Source organism: Cryptotermes secundus, unplaced genomic scaffold (assembly GCF_002891405.2).
Source record: "Cryptotermes secundus unplaced genomic scaffold, Csec_1.0 scaffold882, whole genome shotgun sequence".
Classification (NCBI taxonomy): domain Eukaryota; kingdom Metazoa; phylum Arthropoda; class Insecta; order Blattodea; family Kalotermitidae; genus Cryptotermes; species Cryptotermes secundus.
The window spans coordinates 1,387,748-1,410,074 of NW_019718627.1; the positions used below are offsets into that span (position 1 = coordinate 1,387,748).

A 22,327-nucleotide genomic window follows, 5' to 3' on the forward strand; every position below is an offset into this window, starting at 1 on the left:
ATGAGTCTGATAGGGTTCATTTTGCCAATATACACTTTATGATAAGATACAATGTAAAGTCACCATTTGAGTAAAATTTATTTCCTGATGATTAACTTCATCTCTTAAGAGCCACACACTTGTCCAACACAACCTCTCCGTATGAGGCAGCAATAAACAATATAGCATGACAAACCAATTATCAAAAAAGAAGCATCTGACATCATTCACTTCAATGATGTTCAAAAAATCTCCATGGCTTGAGTCCACAAGCGAACTATACCGACCAAGCAATTGCTGCTTGTTGGCGAAGTTAGTGCCAACTTTAGCGGCTAGAGGGTGTCCCATGGTCAGCATAATGAATCCCCACGGCATTAATTTCGGTTTTCTAGACTTATTTCCTTGAAATAGCTCCTCAGTTATCCTCACGAGGCTGAGTGGACCCCGTTCCAGTTCCACTACTTCTCTGAAAATCTGGTAGCGCCAGGAATCGAACCCAGGACCTCTGGATCTGTAGCCAGGAACTCTGACCACTAGACCACAGAGGCAATCCTCAGTGTTAATATTATATAAATTTGAACCTTTCATAAATATCTCTTCAAATACTTTGTTCTTATATACAGCTGTTCCCTTCCATATCTGGTACCCCTCTCCAGGCAGTCATGTATGACCCAGATGTGTCAGAAATTTTAATGGTATTTAACATGCAGAAAATAAAATCAGAAATACTCTCATGGTGACTTCAGATATTTTAAAATGTATCATGGGTGGTAACCACTAAATCACAACATTTGCCTCACCCATTCTCTCACTGCCATGAGTGAGTCACATAAACCAGTGGTTCTCAAATTCTTTTAGACTGCAGTTACCTCAATATGGACAAAAAAGACCCAGACCCTCCAACCTAAAAGTGACCAAAAAAGTGATTGAGGAATTTAATCCAGAATGTTGTTATCAGCCCACTTTTCAGTGGCTCCTGGTAAAAGCATCACAGCTCCCTGGAGGACCATGGCTCCTACTTCTGGAAACACTGACAAAATCAATGAAAATTACACATAAGAAGATATGTTTAGTAATATAATTACCTATAACTTCATCCTCTTCACCTCCTGTGGAGTCTTGGTCACTACTCAGTTCTATAGAGCCTTCTAGTGGTTGTTTCTCAAAATTCTTTCCAAACAAAAGCACATCGGCATTCACTAAGTCATGTTCTGTATTCGAAGAACCTGAGTCACTTACTTTACTACCTACTGATGAAGCGTCATTTGCTTCGTCTGAGACTGGGACTGCACTCTCAGACTTCGCTGTTTGTGTAGCACTACCACAGTATTCAGTCTTGCTGCCTTCACTGCTTTCTTCATTAACTTGGGGTTTCATTTCAGAATCTTGTGATGTGTTTTTGGTTTCAGTAACACTAGGCAGTCTCTTGGCTGACTGTGATTTCTTTTCACCTCTGCTGTCCCTGCTCCTAGGTCTTCTCCTCAATTTTCTGACACTCCATTTCCGAACTGATAGCTGGCGTGATGATCGGTTATCAGGAGATGTGGACTCTTCGTTTAATGAAGGCAATATTGATAACTGTTTAACAAATCGATGTTCAATATACTTTGCTTTGATCCATGCTTCTCGAATGTTTCTAAAAATAAAGTAAGGATAAAAATAATTCTGTGCGGTTTGTGTGAATTCTAATACTAGAGAGTTAGTCAAACTGAAGCAATTTACTTATTCCTATGGAAAGGAATCTCTGTTAAGGACTTTCTTCTTCACTTTATCTTAAGGACAGAGCTTTCACAGAAATAACAATTTTCTTTGCTAACAGTGTTGGATATATTTACATTTCATAACGCCACTTTAGTTATCATTTTTTCAAAGCTCTCTGTTTTTCAAGGGCGAGCAGAATATATAGGTTTCTCAGAACAGTCACACTCACCTATAGACAAAAAGGCCTATGTCTGTTCATTAAAGTGCATGTACATTCATCACTCTGCAAAGGTTCTACATTCAGGAGGTCTTGTCCCATTTCATATTCTTAAATATAAAAAAGGTACAGTTCTCTCTCTGTTTAATTAAGCACCTCACCATAAGAAATTTCATATTTGTAATCTTAACAATATTGCATCCTGCTTGTGGGAGCTTATAACGGGATGCTGTTTACCAGCACACAAACTTCATTTCCACAACATTTTTAAGTCACTAATGATAATGATGATGTTTAGACTTTGCTGATATATATTGACATGTGTTAGTGACCACAGGAACAGAATGTGGATAGGTGATTGGATTTACTGAACATGTACAACTCATAATGACAAACAGTTATAACACTGTCACTAATCTACACATTTAATGAATCACTGCAGCGCATGCTAAGTTGCAGTCTGTCATGTCTTTGATAGTCGTTGTTCAGTCGTTGTGTTCACTAGACGTCGCTAGGTTACAGTTACTAACCATGGAGGTTCTTCTGCATCAGTGATCATTTCCTCACTCACTGGCAATCATTGACTCACTGCTAAATTTCTGCTGGCCCTTGCCAGCAGTGTGTTCTTTGATCTGAGTCCCACAGGACTCATGAACACATTTTGCATTCTGATGGCTCTAGGAGCCTTCACTTGCTATCCACTGGCTTGGAGACTCTAGTTATATAGCCTCAGCACAGACCACACAGGAAACACTGTTCCAAACAATCTCTTCTATTGATTTGTGCATCCCGATAGCCATGGATGTGTGTTTAGGGAGCAGTAACCAAGCAATGGCTATCTTTCAGACATTACACATGCACACACACACACAATCAAATAACTTTATAAAATTAATGTCTTTGCAATTTGTGTGATTTCTGTGTGATTTTACATGTATATCCACTCAATGATTGCCACTTAGTGGCTGAAACCTATCATGGAACTGACTACGCACATAAATAAAGCTTGTGTGATGGTATACAGTGATCATTAATGTTTTTACCTTATGAAATTATTTCACACTTCATTAATACTTTAAAAATTTCTTCACAGATTGCACACTAAGAGAATGCATTTATTTATTGGTTAATGCAGTAGATGGGTGCCTCAGAAATATTACATTAATAAAAAACAAGCCTAACAATAATTTTACTGTAATAATCCATATTAAAGAGAAGATAACTTTCCTGAGCAATGTTGAAAAACTGGTGCACTATCTGAGAAGAGTTCTCTAATTTAAGAATTGTGTGAAAATATGTTACTGAAAGAACATGAACTGAGGAACTGTCCGTATGTGTAAGATCTGATTATGCACCACATTTACACATTCAGCACTCTTTTACTGGTGATATGCAATGCTATGTTGCACCATTATCTTCTTCTCTTATACAACATAATAAAACAAAAAATCTTATAAAACTTCTGAGTTTTAAGGTCCTCATGGTGTTGAATATGTAGATCCATCTTNTAATCTTCCTCTCACAATACTTGTCCAAAGGTAAGTTACTTTTATTACAATTCAGGCTGATCACTTTATTAAAAGGAATATGTTGTTTTCAGATCCTTCAAAAGCTTATTTTATTATAGAAGTTACACTACATCTCCCCCACCACTTCTTGTGCATACTGACACCTTTCTGTCTCATTGTAGAGGAAGCACTGTACTTACCCATGACATTTTGGAGTTGCACGCGCAAACTCAGGATCAATATTTGCCTCATACACTTTATTGACAATGGAATTACCAAGTTCAGCCATAACTTTAAGAATTTCAGGTTCCCAGGCATCCAGTGTGAGCGACCGTACTTTACTGTAGTGAACCCCAAGACTACGATGAACTCCTGAACACTCTATAGAAGAACAAACATATATTTATATTTAATCAATTCTGTATGCTTTCCTTGTGCAAGTATTTGAAATATCAGACGGTAAAAGTTACAGTTTCTACATACATATTGGTGGACTCTTGAAAACGTCAGTTAACTGTGAGTTTCTCATTACACAAAATCAATAATACTGTAGCAAAAATATACAATTCTCACATCTGCATATGTTCTCAAACCCTTATTTCCCTTTCAACCAAGCAGGCTGGTTTCCTGTAGCGTTCTTCAGTCCCTCCATGCAAATACTGAGATAGTATCGCAATCAGATCATTACGAGTACTACTTTCCAGCAGGAAAGTTCCTGGAATAGGTGAAAAAAGAAATGCTAGCTTAACTTACTCAATTTTGGCTGCCATCTCCTTCAAAATAGCCTCCTTGGGAACATATACAACAATCCCAACATTTTCTGTAGTTTTACTGGTGCTTGGTCACCCTGAATGTTCATCATCTTCAACTGACACTTGACAGGCCTTGAAACGTGACTGCCATTCAAAAACCGCTGTCTGGCCTAAGGAATGTTCTCCAAAACCCTGACGAAGCATTTCAAGGGTTTTGGTAGCAGATTAACCAAGCTTCACACAAAACTTGATGCAGACACGTTTAATTCTGCCATCCATCACAGGCAAAATAAAACATGAAGTAGTCAATAAAGCACTTGTGTAAAATCATTGGGTGTTCACAGTGCAGTGTCACGTGGTGGACTGATGCAACAGGCTTGCCGATGTGTGACCTTGGCCTCCCCTCTCATCTTCTTTCACTATGCAGTTACAACAATAATACTCTGGGAACTTTCTAATACACCTTCCCCCCAAATCTGAGTTCATCATTCATGTACCCCTGATCTGTTTAGCAATATACAGTCTAGATACTGACTGCATCACAAAAAAAAAACTCATAATTTATTTTCCTCTTGCTCTCATCGACATCCTGAAATTCTTACAATGCCAAAGGAGGACAGCTGTTTAAACAACTTACCAATACAAAGAGTAATTCCTAAGTTTATGCTGGCCCATCGTGGATTCATCATGCCACAGTCACAGCAGTGATCATTGCCTGGGATCTTCAGCAGTTGTTCCCACATTCTAAATAAATAGCCATAAACCAAACACCGTATTACAGCAAATTCAATCTCTCTTGTTATAACAAGAAGTTCAGAGCAATAAAATGAGACACTGTGTCACCTGGCCCTTCCAGTGAGAGAGCATTTTCACACTTTTTGTTGCCTCGACAAGACTTCTCTTCCTCTCTCACCCGGAGGTTCTAAATAACTACACATCTAGGCACCCTGCCTACATAACCTAGCCACATCCTCATCCTAATGACTTTAACCCTGAAGATCAAGACAGCATATTCCTCCAAAACATCAGTATTCATCCACAAGAACAAACAATGTCAAAAACCAGGAAACCATAATCTGAAATATACTCAACCTGTTCTTGTGCTGTCGCTCTGGTGAGGGCTTCTCTACAGGATCTCCAACAGAACTGCCACTGGGCGAGCGAGATGCACCACCATCCTTTGCGCCACCAATTCCACCACTACCACCAGTATTACCAACTCTGGAACAGACCACAGAACCTTCTTCACTAATACTTCGCTGTATTGCTGCTCCTATGCCTTGCTGCATTGCTGATATCCAACACTGATACATCTCATCAGAGTCTGCTTGCAGCATGTGACTCCTGAAAATAAGATGAGCTTATCACCAATATCAAGTGAGACTTCTTCAGCGTGATTCTCAACGAAGCAACAGTCACAGTTCTGTGGTCGCTGTTTTGGCTCTGGGACATCAGACTTGATTCTTGATCCAGTGTAACATCCTCAGAGCCTCCAGATAAAGGTTGGGGTAATACTTCAATGTTTTTCATCCAGAATAAGGAATCTCAGAGCTCCTGACATTAGTGGACTGGCAGCTAGATCTTAACTTGGGGAAAAGTCTATCATTTGGGAACAAAGCATTTCATGTCACGCAGTATTACACAGCTGCAGCTATATTTTAACTTGGGATTAGCTGTATTAGTAGCAGCTTGGTCAGCTGGACTGACACATATTGCAATAATGTAACACACAGCCATTAATGGTCAAAAACATGTCATGACAGTTTCATTCCAAACTCATAATTCATAAACATTCATAATCATCATTCTATCTGATCCCATATGGTCTACATACTTGAAGATGCACTGTTAAATGAACTGAGAATAAAAGTTATTCTGCTAATTATTTTGAAAATAAGAACTGTGATGCTTCAGAGAAAGACTTAATTGCCTACAAACTGACTGTCTACAACTCAAATCCTTCCTGTCCACTAACTTCTGCCAGATAAATGTAACTGAACCATGAATCTGACCATAAACTCCATCTAATGACAAGACCTTCAATCCTCACCCCATTGTGCCTTCATTGAGTGGCATTTTGGCAGACATGAAATTTTACATTTACCTTTCACAAAAAAAAAATACCCCGTTAGCCAAGTCACTGAAGACAGAATATTTGTTTAACTGAACACTTAGCAAACTCTTCAGTCAGATTATATGTTTAACACATCAAGCCTCAAAAGCAATATTCTGCTTCAGTGATTCCCAAACTTGGTAGGAGTGCAGGAAACTGATACTTGCATCTCTCTAGATTTTAAAGCCCACAGTTCATTCAATAATTCTTGGTAGTCAGAAACCAACAGACCTATGGAAAGATGAAATGTTAATCACCAGGACAAACAAATAATAATTATTATTTGCTGTTTTTTCTTCCAAATTAGTTTGTTGAGATTATAATCTCAACAAACTAATTTGGAAGAAAAAACAGCAACAAAAATGTTGCTTATCTTTCTCGTTGCAATAACATCAAAGAAAATAATTTTCTTACATATGCATGAACATTCAATTATTATCACTCCCATGCACTGTAACTGTACGTCCCTCACTAAAATTATTTAATTAAGGGTATCACCAATTTATGCATTGTTTTCATGCCCTGAGAGCCGTTACTCCGGCGAGATACCATCCCAGGACCACCTAGTTGTAATTCAACATTGTCCTCCTTAGGTCTATGGTGCCTCTACAGTCACTAACATTGCCAATTTGATTCTCATGTTATAAATCAGTGGGATAACACTGTGCAAGACTGGCCAGCAGGGGTCTTGAGTTCCGTCCTCATGTGCCTTGGAGACCTGAAAAGGTTTATGATGGACATCTTGAAAATAAAACGAACATGGAACAGATACCTGGCTTGACCTTTGGCTTTCTCTTGTTTTTCAGTAATGACCACTGGGGGACTTGTAAAAAAAAAAAAAAAGAGGCAGTCAGTTATAAGGAGTGGAAGTGGACAGGAGTTGAAATTTAGACACGGAACAAGGAAGGGGTTAGAGTCGGGGTTAACAAGTGGAATGTGTATGACCAGCAAGCTGGGAGGGTATTAGCGTGAATAAAAGTAATGAAGGCTGGAGTAACGAGCGAGAGGCAAGCTTGAAGGAGGGCTAATGCTAAGACTGACAATCACTGTACTCAATTGTAATTTTAAACTGTAATACACGGTGTTAGTCCTGGAGACCCCGTAAACCACAAACCCCTAAGTGTGTTCCCCTTCTGGTATCCAAAGCCCCTGTATCCCTGGGACAAAGGTCTCATCTCGAGCGAGTCATGGCACATGTACGTCGGCAGTCAGCTGAAACATTATTAGACATATAGAAAGAAGATAAAAGGTAAATTTATTCCTGTGTTTAATTAAGTATCAAGCTATGAAGACATATGGGGGAGTCAAGGTACTGATCCATGCATTTCTAACTTCGGCATTTGATGGACGGGAGTGGTCAACTTCATCCCTTGGCTGCTTTACCCCTGCAGAAGGAGATGCTGACAACCACTGGATAGAAGTCTGGGTCAGCCCAAGAGCCAGTATGGATATGGTTGAAAACAGAAAAATCTCTGCTTCTGTTGGGAATTGAACCCCAATCTTCAAGCCCATAGTCAAGTCTCTGTAGTGATTGAGCTAACCAAGCTCCACAGCTGTAAGATGCACATTGAGAATTTGGACAAATATTTGCACATAGAGTGACATTACTGCACCAACTGGTGAAGACAGAAAGGAACCAAGCCACTTCTCTATTAGTGTGATAAAAATATGAACGTGAGAGAGCCAACGATTGCAGAATTCTTACTTGGTTGGTGACAGAACCTCAAAGCAGAAGCGCCGATCTCCTTCAAGAACAGGTTTCACAGAACAAAGTCGCAGATCTTCTTCCATTACAGTCATTGCATCCTCACCTAAAAACAAAGACAGACTTTTAAAACAAATACAAGGCACAAGGAGTGTGTGCTATATACAGAACGAATCATCAAACTGAAGAAATGTGGGTACTGAAAGCAGCAATCATGGAACAGTCTGCCAAATAGACTTAACCTATATGCTTCAGATATAAAACACCTCCTCTGAACTTATGTACAAAATACAAAATCTGAGGTTCTCACAGCTGTAACATTGTGGACTGCAGTTTTCTGGGATGTGATGCCACGTTTGGTAAATAGGTGTCAACGTCTCAAAGAAACCAGCTCCCTCCATCTTTAGGGTGGCTTGTTGCCTGGAGGCAGCAGGTCTGTCCAACATACTGATACATATACACCCAAGCACAGAGCATAACATACAAGATGACACAACTTACTAACTGATGCATGCCAAAATATGTGGCAAAACTTGCCCTATGTCGTGAATTCGTGAACTGACTCGGAGTAGTCTGGCAGGTACATATACCAACATTCAAGAGGACCCTGCTGGCTCCATCTTCAGGATCCCCTTACTTGAATCTGCTTACAATACTGATAGTATAGACCACAACAATAATAATTACAACTGCAATAATAACACTGTGCAGGAAACAAATTGCATGGGAACTCAAAAAATTCCTGATTCAGTACCAGACTGTTCGCATGTCCTACATGAATTATACTAAGATCAAACTTGTACAGCTTACCCCACAGTTTCAATTACATGTTTATATATGGTTTCCCCTGCTCCACATAACCCTTGGTTATTATGGGGTGGTGCCCTTATAAAAAGTATACTAGCAAACAACCTTAACAATTAAAATCAAAGCAGGTTGACAAATCGATAATACTCCAGACTTGTATTTGGGAAGTGCCTGATTTGAACTTCGGCCACGACACCAGCTAGTATTGGGTTTTCATGGTTTTCCTCAGTCTCACCAGGAAATTCATCATTCACCTATCTTCCTATCACTTAATGCTACACAGTCTGCTATACCGACAGGACTGTTAAAATCAAATTTATCTACTACCCCACATTTCTACGCAGTTTTTATCAACTTACATCAGGAATTCAACAAGTACCAATTTATAACCACTGTATAAAATTCTCATGTTGGCAAACTTAAAAAAAAACTTCCAGTCATAGAATATCAGGTTAATAATTTAAAACACAACATATGAATCCCAAATCATGGCATTCCACCACCGTGAACAGTATATTCAACTCACCACTACGCTTCCTGTACACCAACTGGTTATCCTGCAAAGCAAACCAACGTCTATTCCAAGTTTTGAAAGCATTTGATGTTCTTTTGAAAAGATATCCCTCTATACAAGGTGCTCCATCGCGTCCTGGAGGTGGCACAAAGTCTCGACTTGTCACGTAAGTATGCCTATTCTCCATCTGTTTCTCCAGTTTGCCGCACTGTCATCGCATTTCTACAACCTGGAACAAACCAGAAAACCATGATACAGAATGTTTTTAAATGACCACCCAACTGCAAACAGTATAAAACAACATATTTTTTGCACATAACTGTACCACACAAGTCACAAATTTCCTGCTGTATAAATTTGGCTGGCTGATGTTTCTCTCTCTTTTTAACTTTTACCATAAAATTTACGACACAAACCATGAATTCGTCCAGACAGAAATTTGGGGCAAATATATATATATATATATATAAACCTCTTAAGCACAACATGCAAAACAACATCAAATTCAAACAAAATACATTCTTTTAAACAAATGATTATTTGTTATGAAAATCAGATATTGTGTTGATAACATGGTGGGGATATGCAGCTGGCAATTGGTTTATGTCCATGCGTCAGTGATGCAGAAGAACAGTGGTAGCATGACTCATGACTAAAAAAGTGTTTTATCATAAGATGACGTGAGCTGAAGCTATTTCTATAGACAGCATCTCCATTTGTAACATGGAAGGCCAAGTGATGGAACCTCACTTCCCTGTTCACTGCCCCGGCCTGGTCACTTGGTCTCTCATCACCAATTTGATGCCCCACAACTTTCTCTTGCCGAGTTTAGTCAAAATTCTGTGTGTGGGTGTGCCAAGCATGTGGCCAACTTAGCTGACTTCAAATGGCAGATCATTCCAGTGACGAGCTGAAATCAGTTATTGTCTAGGTATCTGTTGTGCCATGCAAAGAAAGCATGTGAACATGTGCTGAAAGAAACTTTCAAGTTAAACTTCATTTCAGTAATTTCTTTTTCTTTACCATGCATAATGGTTAAGGTAATACAGCCAAACCAAAGAGTGACTGACGGTACACCCTGTATATACAGCAACCAAAGGATGAGAATATCAAGTTATTCAGTTTATCCACATCTACTTTCAAGGATCTTACCTCAAAAACTAATAAAAAAATACAAATTCTATTCTGTTTCAATACGACAAAATCGTAAAACGTTGCAACAATCGACGCCAATGAAAATGGCAGAATTTTGCCAAACATATATGATGGACAAAGAATTACTGGGGTTTTGGACTCTTTCCATCATCCGGAATTTTAGGTAATAGAGGTCCAGTGATTGAGATTAGCTCTTTCTAAGGTGCACAACTGAGTAGGTGTCTTCCTTTCTCACCTGAAGACAGACACAGATCCAGTTTCCGAAACATCGTGCCCTCCATTACCTAAATTCCGGACGATGGGAAAAGTCCAAAACCCAGTAATTCTGTGTGTCATCCACCATCTTCAGAACCCTTTAGAATCTACTTATATATAATGGAGCAAAAACTTTGTTAAAATAACTAAAATGTATAATTCTAACAGCTGATTCCAATAGTTCGATTTAGTAACAGTATACTTACATCATCTGCCAATTTCTTGAAGAATGGATCCAAATCTTGGCATAAATCTGATCCCTGATGAAAGAAGGTGCTGCAAGCATGCATGAATGACAACAGCTGCAAAACAAGAGGAATACATAACTGAAACAGGCTGCAATATTCTTGACATAAGATCTGTGTATGCAACAAATGACGAAGAACACAGACAACCCAAAGAACCTGCACATTATTCCTTAACATTTCAGGCAAAGTGAAACTTCATTTAAAAAAAGTAATACAATCTACTGGAAAGAAATTGATTCCTACTTTCCTTTAATAACTTAATTTGGATAATGGATACATAAGAATGCACTGATAAAGTTGGCTCAAGCACTTCAAGCTTGAATTCATGAAGTGCACGATTAAATTTCTTCACTGAGGTTATTTGTCATTATCCATGGTCTCTCCATGCAAATACCAAGATAGTGCCATAAAATCAGGCCACGACCACTTCCTTCTACATTCATTCAAATTACTTACAAACTATCATCCAACAATTCAAGGCTATATTTGTGTGACCAAACTTACTGGATACTGGACCCACATATATTTTTTGAAAGGTCAGGAGACACAAACAGGCATGGACTGGATGACAGGTGTTTGGGTATATTTTTTTGTATTGCTAGTGGGGTGGGACTAAGTCCCTTGTACTGCGGCCACTTCTGGCCTTTTGTACCAGCCCCAGATGATAGGTGAGGGTGATTGTGGAGCAATTGGTGGAATGAAGATTGGCAGGGGAAACAGAAGTACTCGGAAAAAACCTGCCCCAGTGCCACTTTGTCCACCACAAATCACACTTGACCAGACCCGGGATCGAACCCAGGCCACNAGGCCACACAGTGGGAAGCCAGCAACTAACGACTTGAGCTTTGGCACGGCCGTAAATTTCATGGTAACTATATACAATGATGTATTAATGGGTCATCAGTCCTGTTCATGCTGAATAACAAGAAGTTCTAGAAAGAACTAACCACCTAGTTTCTTTTGATATAACATGGACCACACAGAAAACGAAACATCCAACAACTGTTCTGTTGTTTTGTGGGCATTTGTTGCCACAGTAACTTCTTTACTGAGCCACTGACTATCAGTGGTAGGGGGATATACATACAGATTAATGGAGGTTCATAGGTATGCCGCTGAGATGGGATCAGGTGCCAAGTTTCATAAGAAATGGTTCCGGCATTCAAAAGTTAATAGGGCGTGGTATACAGATACACAGACAGCATGATGGTGTCATAAGCCTACTTTCATTTTTTTAAGGAAAGTAGGCTAAAAATCATAAAGGACTGCTAATTGGATTCAGTCTTCAAAATAGCAAGACTTTATTCCATACTGATACTGCTGGTTCCACAGAAACATTTTTCTACAAACTTTCATTTACCAACATACATTCTCTAAGTGCATATACCGTATGTACAAAATTTTCAGGAAAAATTCAGAGACACTCAGTAAAAGTAAAGTAGGTAAAGTAAAGCTATCCCTGTACCAGGCTGTGAAGGCCCATAAGGTTGTGAGACGTTGAGGGTCCCACATTATCTAAACATTCAGCTCAAAGATGCCAGTAAGTTTGTCAGCCTTATGCGCCTGCCGTGCTTTACTCCCCAGGAAAATTATTTAATTAATTCCTGGTACTCATTTCTGTTAGAGGCTGAGTAAACCCCATGGCCTAGTGTGGCTGGAAGGATTAGGTCAACTGAAAAAAAACCAATGACCTCATCGGGACTTGAAACCGTGACCTTCCGGCTTGTAGCGTAGCCCCTCAACCAACTATGCCAGAAATATATATATGATTCTGTAAGCCAGGCACTGAATGAAACCGGGATCAAATAAAATTAAAATGTACGGTGCAAAAAGGTAGTTTAGGAAAAGCAAAAATAGTGTCTAACTAACTCTCAGCTATTCTAGAAATCCCCAGTAGTTTATAGAAGCCAAAGATTGCTTACCATGTTCACACCATGGGTTCCTGTCATGAGCCAGATGAATCCAGCCCACATTCTCCTGTCCTCTTTCCTTAAGATCCATTTCATAATTATCCTCCCATCTATGCCTAGGTTTTACTTTTCATCTCTTTCCTTCATATCTTCCTTGAAAAAACTTTGTAAGCATTTCTCATCCCTCCCATATATGCTACATGTCCTATCCAAATTACTGTCCTTGATGTGATCATGTGTATTTGGTGAGGAACACAAATTCCTCATCTGAAACCTTCTCCAGCCACCCTTCATTTCATGCCTCTTAGGTCCAGATATTCTCCCTAACACACTGTTCTCAAAACAGCCTCAGCCCATGTTCTTCCCTTAATGTGAGAAACCAAGCTTCACAACTATAAAAAACTACAGGCAGAGTGAGTGAAAAGCGATAAACATTTTAACAGCAGATAACATGACTTTTGTGTTACAAATTTACTGTGAATCCTTTTACAGCATTTATAAATTCAATTTTAACTTACAACCAATAAAATTAACATATTTCTGAATGTATGCCATGAATTTGATTTGTTTCATTCTGGTCCATCACACTAACAACTACAAAGGCAAAAATAATACTGTCTAATGTGACTATTTAAGTTTTATCACTTGAGGATTTATCTCCGTTACATGTTTCGATCCTTAACGGATCATCCTCAGAGGGCATCAATACTTTCGGAAACTACTAGTACAATAGATGTTAATTGTATGGATAGACATATGATGTCTAAAATGCACAATATATGCAATATTCAACCTTCCACATCCACGGCAGCCTTCTTGGTGTTAAAAACTTTTTAAAAAAGTTTATTTTAAAAACTTTCAAGATCAAGCTTAAAATTTATGAACCATACAGGTTTGCGTCAAATCTCCTATTGTTATTTGTGGACGTGGCTGGTCCTATGCCACCTTTTATCTTGCGAAAGGAGATTGTTAGTATTTCCGTGTTTATGCTTGGCCTGCTGTGTTGTTTACACTGAGTGAAATGTAACACTAACTCACTTATCTAAGGAAGTTACTGACAAACCTTGTCAAGTTTCCGTTCCAGCTGTTCAATATCGGCTTCTTGTGCTTCTAAAGTTGCACTGTAACAAAGGAAAATAGATCAACCATAAGTTGACAGCATGCTTTTCGCCAGTTATTTTATGATGATGTCAGTAGATAGATTATATAGCATCAAAAGGTAGAATGATTGATGACTGATAACTTTGAAAGGATCTGGAAGGAAGCGGTCATGACACAATCAAGATACTATCCCAGAATCTGCTNTGATGTCAAAATACATACAGAACCCACAGTAAGATTAATTAATCCCGTACTCAAAGTCAGAGATCATTAGCAATTACAATGAGGCAAAAAGCATGTCTAAGGCATAATTAGCAGAGAGATGTTACTTCATTTCATCACTTCACACTTGTCTCACTGAAAGCAAATGCATATTAAACACACTAAGTGAACAAGAAAGAATATGGCACAATGAGAACTGTTAACTGAACACGTTGGCTCCACTGTCAACACTTCTGACTTACATTAATCGACAGGTGCTCAGTTCAAATATCAGCTATCTATCTATCTATCTATCTATGGCTCTACAGCCCTCTGTTGCAGTGTTTGAGCAGGTGATGACAGTTCGTGCCTTAAACAGCGCAGCCATTGTGATCGGCTCTAATATCAGTCACAACATCAAATATCCACAGTTTTTTCAGTCATTTTCCTCAGTTTGTCTGGGTGAATGCCAGGATATTACCTTAAGCTAAACCATAGCTTCTTACTTCCCCACATTCGTATGAATTCATCATTCGCTACCATCCAATCACCTGACACTACATAGATGATGTGGACAAACTGTGGCTCGCAAGCTGAATTAGGCTCATCTGAATGTGCCTTGGGGGAGGGTCATTTTATCCCCGATATAAGAATGCATTAAACATACAAATCTGCTGTTTGGAAAGCACATACCAGAACATCTGTGTCATCCAGTCCATGCATGTATATGACTCCTAAAGGTTATTACATGCAGCTACAATGTTCAGTAACTTTGGCTACCCTCGCTATATAGTGGTTGAGGGGCTATGCTACAAGCCGGAAGGTCACAGGTTCAAGTCTCAATGAAGTCATTGGATTTTTTCAGTCGACCTAATCTTTCCAGCAGCACTAGGCCCTGGGGTTTACTCAGCCTCCAACACAGAAATGAGTACCACAAATTTATTAACTAACTTTCCTGGGGAGTAAAGTGCGGCCAGCGCGCAAGGCTGACAACCTTACTGCCATCTGTGAGCTGATTGTCTAGATGTTGTAGAACCCTCAACATCTCACAACCCTATGAGCCTTCACAGCCTAGTACAGGGATAGCTTTACTTTTTTTTTACTTTACCCTCGCTATATAGTCTGAGATACTGACAGTGACATTAAATAACCCATAAATAATAATGACAATAAAAAATAATGACACCAAACAGTTCAGCAGGCCCACACTGAGGTGTCTTGTTTTCTCCACTCTATACAAATGCTAGATCAGTACCAAAAAGAACACATGACCACCTTACCGTACACAATCATCTGCAAACTGAAAACTTTTATCAACTGAAGGTTAAGAACAGATCCATGAAGATGAAATTACCGTTCCTAAAACTTCAGGTTTCTTCTTTGCCTGTAGAGCACTGAGGCAGTACACATGATCAAGAGCTGTGTGACGAAAACATGAACGTGTCGCACAAAGCAGATTCTGTGCCTCCTCTGCCTCTCCGGGACGACTACGTGGCGCTTGCGAGTTTCGTGACAAGGCACCATCCAGGTCCACCGAGATCTTCTCAAAGTAGTGACGAGATTCACGCACACCTTTCATATCCCTGTGGACAAAATTTGGCACAATTGCACAAGCCAGAAGAGTAGTCCTACAAGCATCAGGATGGCTGACATGAAGTAACAGATTGAAAAAACTGAAGAGGATCATGACACAAGGCCATTCTGGTTCTTACTTCATGTGACAGCTTTACACTTTTATATGCAGAACTGACAGATAAATAGATCACAAAATGCTCATTCATAAGGAGCCCGATCCTTCGCCTTACAGAGAAGTCCAAAATTAAATCAGCTAGAAGTTATTTATTTAAAAAAAAAATTAAAGCTATCCCTGTACGAGGCCATGAAGGCTCATAGGGTTGTGACATGTTGAGGATCCCACATTATCTAGACAATTGGCTCAAAGATGGCAGTAAGGTTGTCAGTATTACGCACTGGCTGCACTTTACTCAGCAGGAAAATTATTTAATTCCTGGTACTCATTTCCGTTAGAGGCTGAGTAAACCCCATGACCTAGTGTGGCTGGAAGGATTAGGTCAACTGAAAAAATCCAATGACCTTATCGGGACTTGAACAGACGACCANACTGGACATAATTCTATTTAAAAATAGTTCAGTGACAGTATTACATATCCTTACCTGCAAACCATTCACGATCATTTTCCATCTCACTCAACTCTACATAAGCTTCTTTCCCTCACTTCAATGTTTCCACATCAAAGGATCTGTCTTAACAACCAAACCTCTCCATTTATCTCTGTCTTCCCAACGCTTCTTCCCCTCAATTTCCTCCAAACTTTCTGTGTAACATCTTTTCTAACCTGTCATTCCTATCTTGGTCTTTATCTTGACATTTGGCTTTTATTTCCATGTTGAAAATCCTCTCTTGGATTATCCCTTCATTCATTCTAACAGGCTGACCACACAATCTTATTTGGCACTGATTTCTCCTTCTCTACTTCTTAAAATTCTCACCTTGGCTGCTGTTAGTCTGTAAATATTTCCTTTTGTCCATGCCCATGTTTCTGCTCCCTAAAAATGGATGGCTGATAGCGATATGGTGAAGCTATGACAGGCACAGCAAGCAACAGTAAATTTTGAAGCTCATTTCAACAATCAACCTAACCATACAACCCCTACAGTTAAATCAATGTTGTTATATTATCATATAAATCATTCAATGACAGCATGTGGGATTTGTGGTGTACAAAGTGGAAATGGAGCATGTTTCCTCTAAGCACTTCAGCTTCCCCTTCCAATTCTCATTCCACTAACTGCTCCATATTCATTAATCTCCTATCCTCAACACCATATATTCTCTATACTGATGGCATTGTTAAATAACAAACTAAGACAAAAATTACCGCTACACCAAGATACTCAATAACATGACACGTAGATTCCACTTAACATACCAAACATAATACACAGCCATAAACAGTGAATATATATGTATTATGAAACATTTCCAAACTAGAATTCATGTCGAAGATTAATGTCTTCTGAGATGTGGAGCCAGGCCGCCTGTAGATCGTTATCAGTGATATGGAGGAACTTGGTACCTCCATCTTTGGTACAAAAGAGTAAGAGTGCAACCCACCAAACTACAGAGTGTCACATCCCTGAAGTCAGTAATCTTCACTACCATGAGAACCTCAAATCTTGAAAAATTCTTACCCTTTAATGAATGACATGAGATTCTTTAGAATAGTTCGCGATGCTTGATCCAGGAGAATGGAATGAAACTTGTTCATTTCTTGAAGTGCATGGATTAATTTGTTAAGGCAGACCACAACATCTGCATCCTCTCGAAAGTAACTGCTCAGGTCCCAGAGACTGTTAGTGAACTGACTGGCAACAAAACAGAACACTGTTAATGCAAACAGATGTGTTCCATTGGAGTCAATATAGTATTTTCAAAAGCTGTTTCTTACTACTTTTCATAACTCACTTGTCTTAATGTTCATTAATTTGGGACAAAAACACATTAATCAAACTACAGAGACCATAACCCACAGAATCAGAAATTATTCTTCCTGTACTACATTAAATATTCATCACATCAAAAAACATCTTATATAAAGGTGAAAATGGTTAGTCGCTGGCTTCCCAATGTGGCAGCCCGGGTCTAGTAATGTGGGATTCGTGGTGTACAAAGTGGCACTGGGGCAGGTTTTCTCCATGTACTTCGGTTTCCCCTGCCAATCTTCATTCCACCAACTGCTCCACAATCACCATTATCTATCATCTGGGGCTGGTACAATAGGCCAGTAGTGGCCGCAGTACCAAGTGGACTCAGTCTCACCCCACTAAGAATAATAATAATAACTTCTTGCAACATGAACCATTTTTTTAAAAAATCACAATTTTGAGTTTCGTGTAAAATACAGCTTACAATGACCTGATAACAGCTAAATGTAAAGCAACTGGTGTGCTTAATTAAACTCTACACCATGTAGACTTATGAGGAAATGAAGGTACCACTCTACACATTCTTAACCTCCTGATCACCTCCATGCCCCAGCCACTTTGCTGCCAGTATGCACTGGGTAGGAGGCTTAATGGGTCCCAGAGCCAGTACAGATGCTAAGGAAAAAAGACAATCTCTTACCCTTCCTTGGAATCTAATTCCATTTCCTTAGTCATCCACCCCCACAGCCTAGTCACTATACTGACTGAGCTACCCTAGCTCTTATATTGAATCTGTGTGGGACAAAAGTAAATGCACATAACAAATTTTAGTGTAATTTAGTGTTTATGAAATTTAATGAAAATCCATTCAGTAGTTTCAGATATATAACTTCTTTATTAAAACCGTCACAACACAACTATATCGAGGTCAGTGCCTGGTTTTGGCTCTGCTACATGTTTCAACTATTAATAGCCATCATCAGGCAAATATGTGGCTGACATATATACACCAATGAACTGAGGTATTAATAAAACTGGATACAATAATATTAATTATATCAAAATATTTGACATAAAAATATACTAAATTAGATTATATATAACAGGAATAAAATTCTTCGATTGATGCTTTACATCATCGAGTCAGTCGTTGGTTTTTGTGATTTTGTTTCGTTCCCATGGACAAATCAGAGTATTCTATATTTTGTGTACAAAAACTGTTATTGGAGGCTCGTGATGTAGAGGTAGTAATATTAGTGTTAATTCGTATTTAGTCGGTGCCTCATCTTACGAAGTATTGTCCNTAGCTCTTATATTGAATCTGTGTGGGACAAAAGTAAATGCACATAACAAATTTTAGTGTAATTTAGTGTTTATGAAATTTAATGAAAATCCATTCAGTAGTTTCAGATATATAACTTCTTTATTAAAACCGTCACAACACAACTATATCGAGGTCAGTGCCTGGTTTTGGCTCTGCTACATGTTTCAACTATTAATAGCCATCATCAGGCAAATATGTGGCTGACATATATACACCAATGAACTGAGGTATTAATAAAACTGGATACAATAATATTAATTATATCAAAATATTTGACATAAAAATATACTAAATTAGATTATATATAACAGGAATAAAATTCTTCGATTGATGCTTTACATCATCGAGTCAGTCGTTGGTTTTTGTGATTTTGTTTCGTTCCCATGGACAAATCAGAGTATTCTATATTTTGTGTACAAAAACTGTTATTGGAGGCTCGTGATGTAGATGTAGTAATATTAGTGTTAATTCGTATTTAGTCGGTGCCTCATCTTACGAAGTATTGTCCGTTCTATAGGGAATGTAAACAACAATATGTAACATTTGGACAGATGGACATGACTGGATATGTTCCCTTCATGCATTTTGTGTCAATAATGCATATTGTTTGAGTATGCCAAGGACCCTGAGAGCTATACCAGCGGTAGCGTAGCTACTGGCAGGGCCTCCCTTGCTGGACAGGTCAAAGGGTAGGCATCAGACGAAGAGAGACACCAAAAACCAAAAACTGATGCCGGAAGCAGCGTCATCAGCAGCGACTTGAAGCACAGAACAAATGATGCTCGAGATGGTTCAAGTTCGTATAGCAACAGGCGTGACCAGAGTGGTTTGAACGGCTGTTGTACTGCGATGTGGAAAGCAAATGGAAAAACTACCACATTATCACTTTTCCTGGATAGTCTCTTTCCAAAAACAGAAGATCACATTAAGTGGAGGAACTGTTTTGGAAGAGACTGTGGACCTGTCATCTGACAGTTACTGATCAATCAATCAATGCATAATGTTGATTGCAGTAATGATCTTATTAACCTCTTTGTTTCAGTGACCACATGTATCTGGTTTCCAATTTGCCGTGGACATGCAGAATTCAGGAAATTCTGCAGGCTTAGTGTTGAGAAACTTGGTCTCTGACATTAAGGGAGGAACATAGACTGAGGGTGTTTCAGAACAGAGTGTTGAGGAGAATATTTGGACCGAAGAGAGATGAAGTTGGAGAAGATGGAGAAAACTGCATAAAGAGGAGCTTCATAACTTGTACTCTTCTCCAAGTATAATTAGAATGATCAAGTCAAGGAGGGTGAGGTGGGCAGTTAATGTAGCACGAATGGGGGAGATGAGTAATGCATATAGGATATTGGTGGGAAAGCCAGACGGAAAGAGACCACAGGGAAGACCAAGGCGTAGGTGGGTGGACAATATTACAATGGATCTTGGAGAGATAGGATGGGATGGTATGAATTGGATGGATCTGGCTCAGGATAGGGACCAGTGGAGGGCTCTTGTGAACATGGTAATGAACCTTCAGGTTCCATAAAATGCTGGGAAATTCTTGAGTAGCTGCAGAATTGGTAGTTCCTCCAGAAGGGCTCAGCTCCATGAGTAAGTAAGTAAGTGTAGAGACAGTCTTTATTATATGCTGCCACATATTTTGTCCACAGTGGATTACAGAAAACGATTTCTAAATCCACTATTTGATTTTACCAATTTAACTGTGTATCATTACAGTCATGCAAGTCAAATGATCTTTTCTTAGTGAAGACATTTCAAAATCCTGTGAAGAAATGAATTTGGATGTAATTTTTGTGACAGTAGGAAAATGATTCATTAGATAATGACAAGGAAAGTGAACATGCAGACATTGCCACAAATGATTCAGCACTGGGACGGACTCCAAAATACACACACAATAGAGAAAATAATAATAAACTCATTCTAACTGCCCCATGCAATGTGTGGAAATTCTGCAGCCGTCTGGGCTACAGTGGTAATCAGAGAAGGGCTTATGTATTAAAACATTACTGTATCAAACTGTCTGATCTATGACAATAAGAAATCCATAATTATGAAAGGATGAACAATTGTAACAGTGAAATCGATTTATGACTATACAAAAAAGACATTCTTAACTGATTTTTTTTCATACCACAGCATTCTCTACCAATATGATAATTTGAGAGCTTTCACACAAACTTCAAAAATGGACAAAATAGAACAAATATGGCTTTAACAGCAACCATTAAGGATCAGACCATGTTCAAAGGCAACAGAGTTATAAAAAATGCATAAACATTAATTTTGTGGTATAAAACACACATTTAAAAATCCTTCAGACACTTCTACCTCAAATAATCCATAATGATCAATACTTCCAAATACGCAGATTGGTATGTGTCATGTCAATCTCACCTCTCTTGTGGCACATAACTCTTTCCTACATCAATCATCAATCCACACATTTTTAAAACCTGTGAAGACAAAATAAAATACATTATAACACATGGAATAACTTCCCAGTACAGTGTCTATACAGTATTTGAGACCCAATTCTTATATTCTCAGAAGCTGCTGTAAAATTCCTACTGCAGAATCCATAAATGAAATGCAGATCTATATATTATTCGTCAGTATATGTCAACAGCATAACAACATGTGATGCTACAAACTAGTATACCTCTACCTACATGCCAAGCATGTGTGTGACAAGATACGTGCTCAGCAGTACAGTCAAATGTCAGCTCATGTTTAGCTTCTGGCACTTATAAAGCCTTAAAAGGTCCATAACTCCTTAATTACTGGGAAAAGGCAAAATGACTCTTCTCTTTTTAACTTGTAATGACCTCCTCTGAATGCAGGTACAATACAGATGCTTTGGCACTCACCATCCTCCATATAGTTGTTTCAGAAATTTTGAGGGGTTTATTTACACAGTCTAAACATAACATATTCTACTCGAATCTCCTCCATCCCATCAATATTTCATTAGCTCTAGCATTAACCACGCTTCTGCCTACTAACATAATGCAAATGGTTACTGTGCTCTAAAGAGATTTATGTAGGCAAGAGTGAAATGTAGCACTAGCTCACTTATCTAAGGAAGTTACTGACAAACCTTATCAAGTTTCTGCTCCAGCTGTTCTATATCGGCTTCTTGTGCTTCTAAAGTTGCACTGTAACAAAGGAAAATAGATCAACCATAAGGTGACAGCATGCTTTTCGCCAGTTATTTTACGATGATGTCAGAAGCTAGATTATATAGCATCAAAAGGTAGAATGATTGATGACTGATAACTCTGAAAGGATCTGGAAGGAAGCGGTCATGACACAATCAAGATACTATCCCAGAATCTGCTTGGAGCGACAGAGGTGAACCACACAAAACTTCAGTCTGGG

The 22,327-nt window shown here is 38.8% G+C and overlaps 1 protein-coding gene across 1 annotated transcript in view; it reads right to left on the reverse strand.

The window, feature by feature from the left end:
• The window catches only part of LOC111862533 (arf-GAP with coiled-coil, ANK repeat and PH domain-containing protein 3), a 35,384-nt gene extending 13,284 nt beyond the window's left edge, over nucleotides 1-22,100 (reverse strand). Inside the window, 11 exon segments of the mRNA XM_023848020.1 lie at nucleotides 1,065-1,615; nucleotides 3,606-3,786; nucleotides 4,795-4,901; nucleotides 5,250-5,501; nucleotides 7,976-8,081; nucleotides 9,309-9,525; nucleotides 10,913-11,008; nucleotides 15,521-15,749; nucleotides 17,380-17,553; nucleotides 21,344-21,402; nucleotides 22,047-22,100. Of these exon segments, the coding sequence (XP_023703788.1) occupies nucleotides 1,065-1,615; nucleotides 3,606-3,786; nucleotides 4,795-4,901; nucleotides 5,250-5,501; nucleotides 7,976-8,081; nucleotides 9,309-9,525; nucleotides 10,913-11,008; nucleotides 15,521-15,749; nucleotides 17,380-17,553; nucleotides 21,344-21,393 (1,963 nt within the window). The 5' untranslated portion in view covers nucleotides 21,394-21,402; nucleotides 22,047-22,100.
• Between the last annotated feature and the right edge of the window lie 227 nt (nucleotides 22,101-22,327).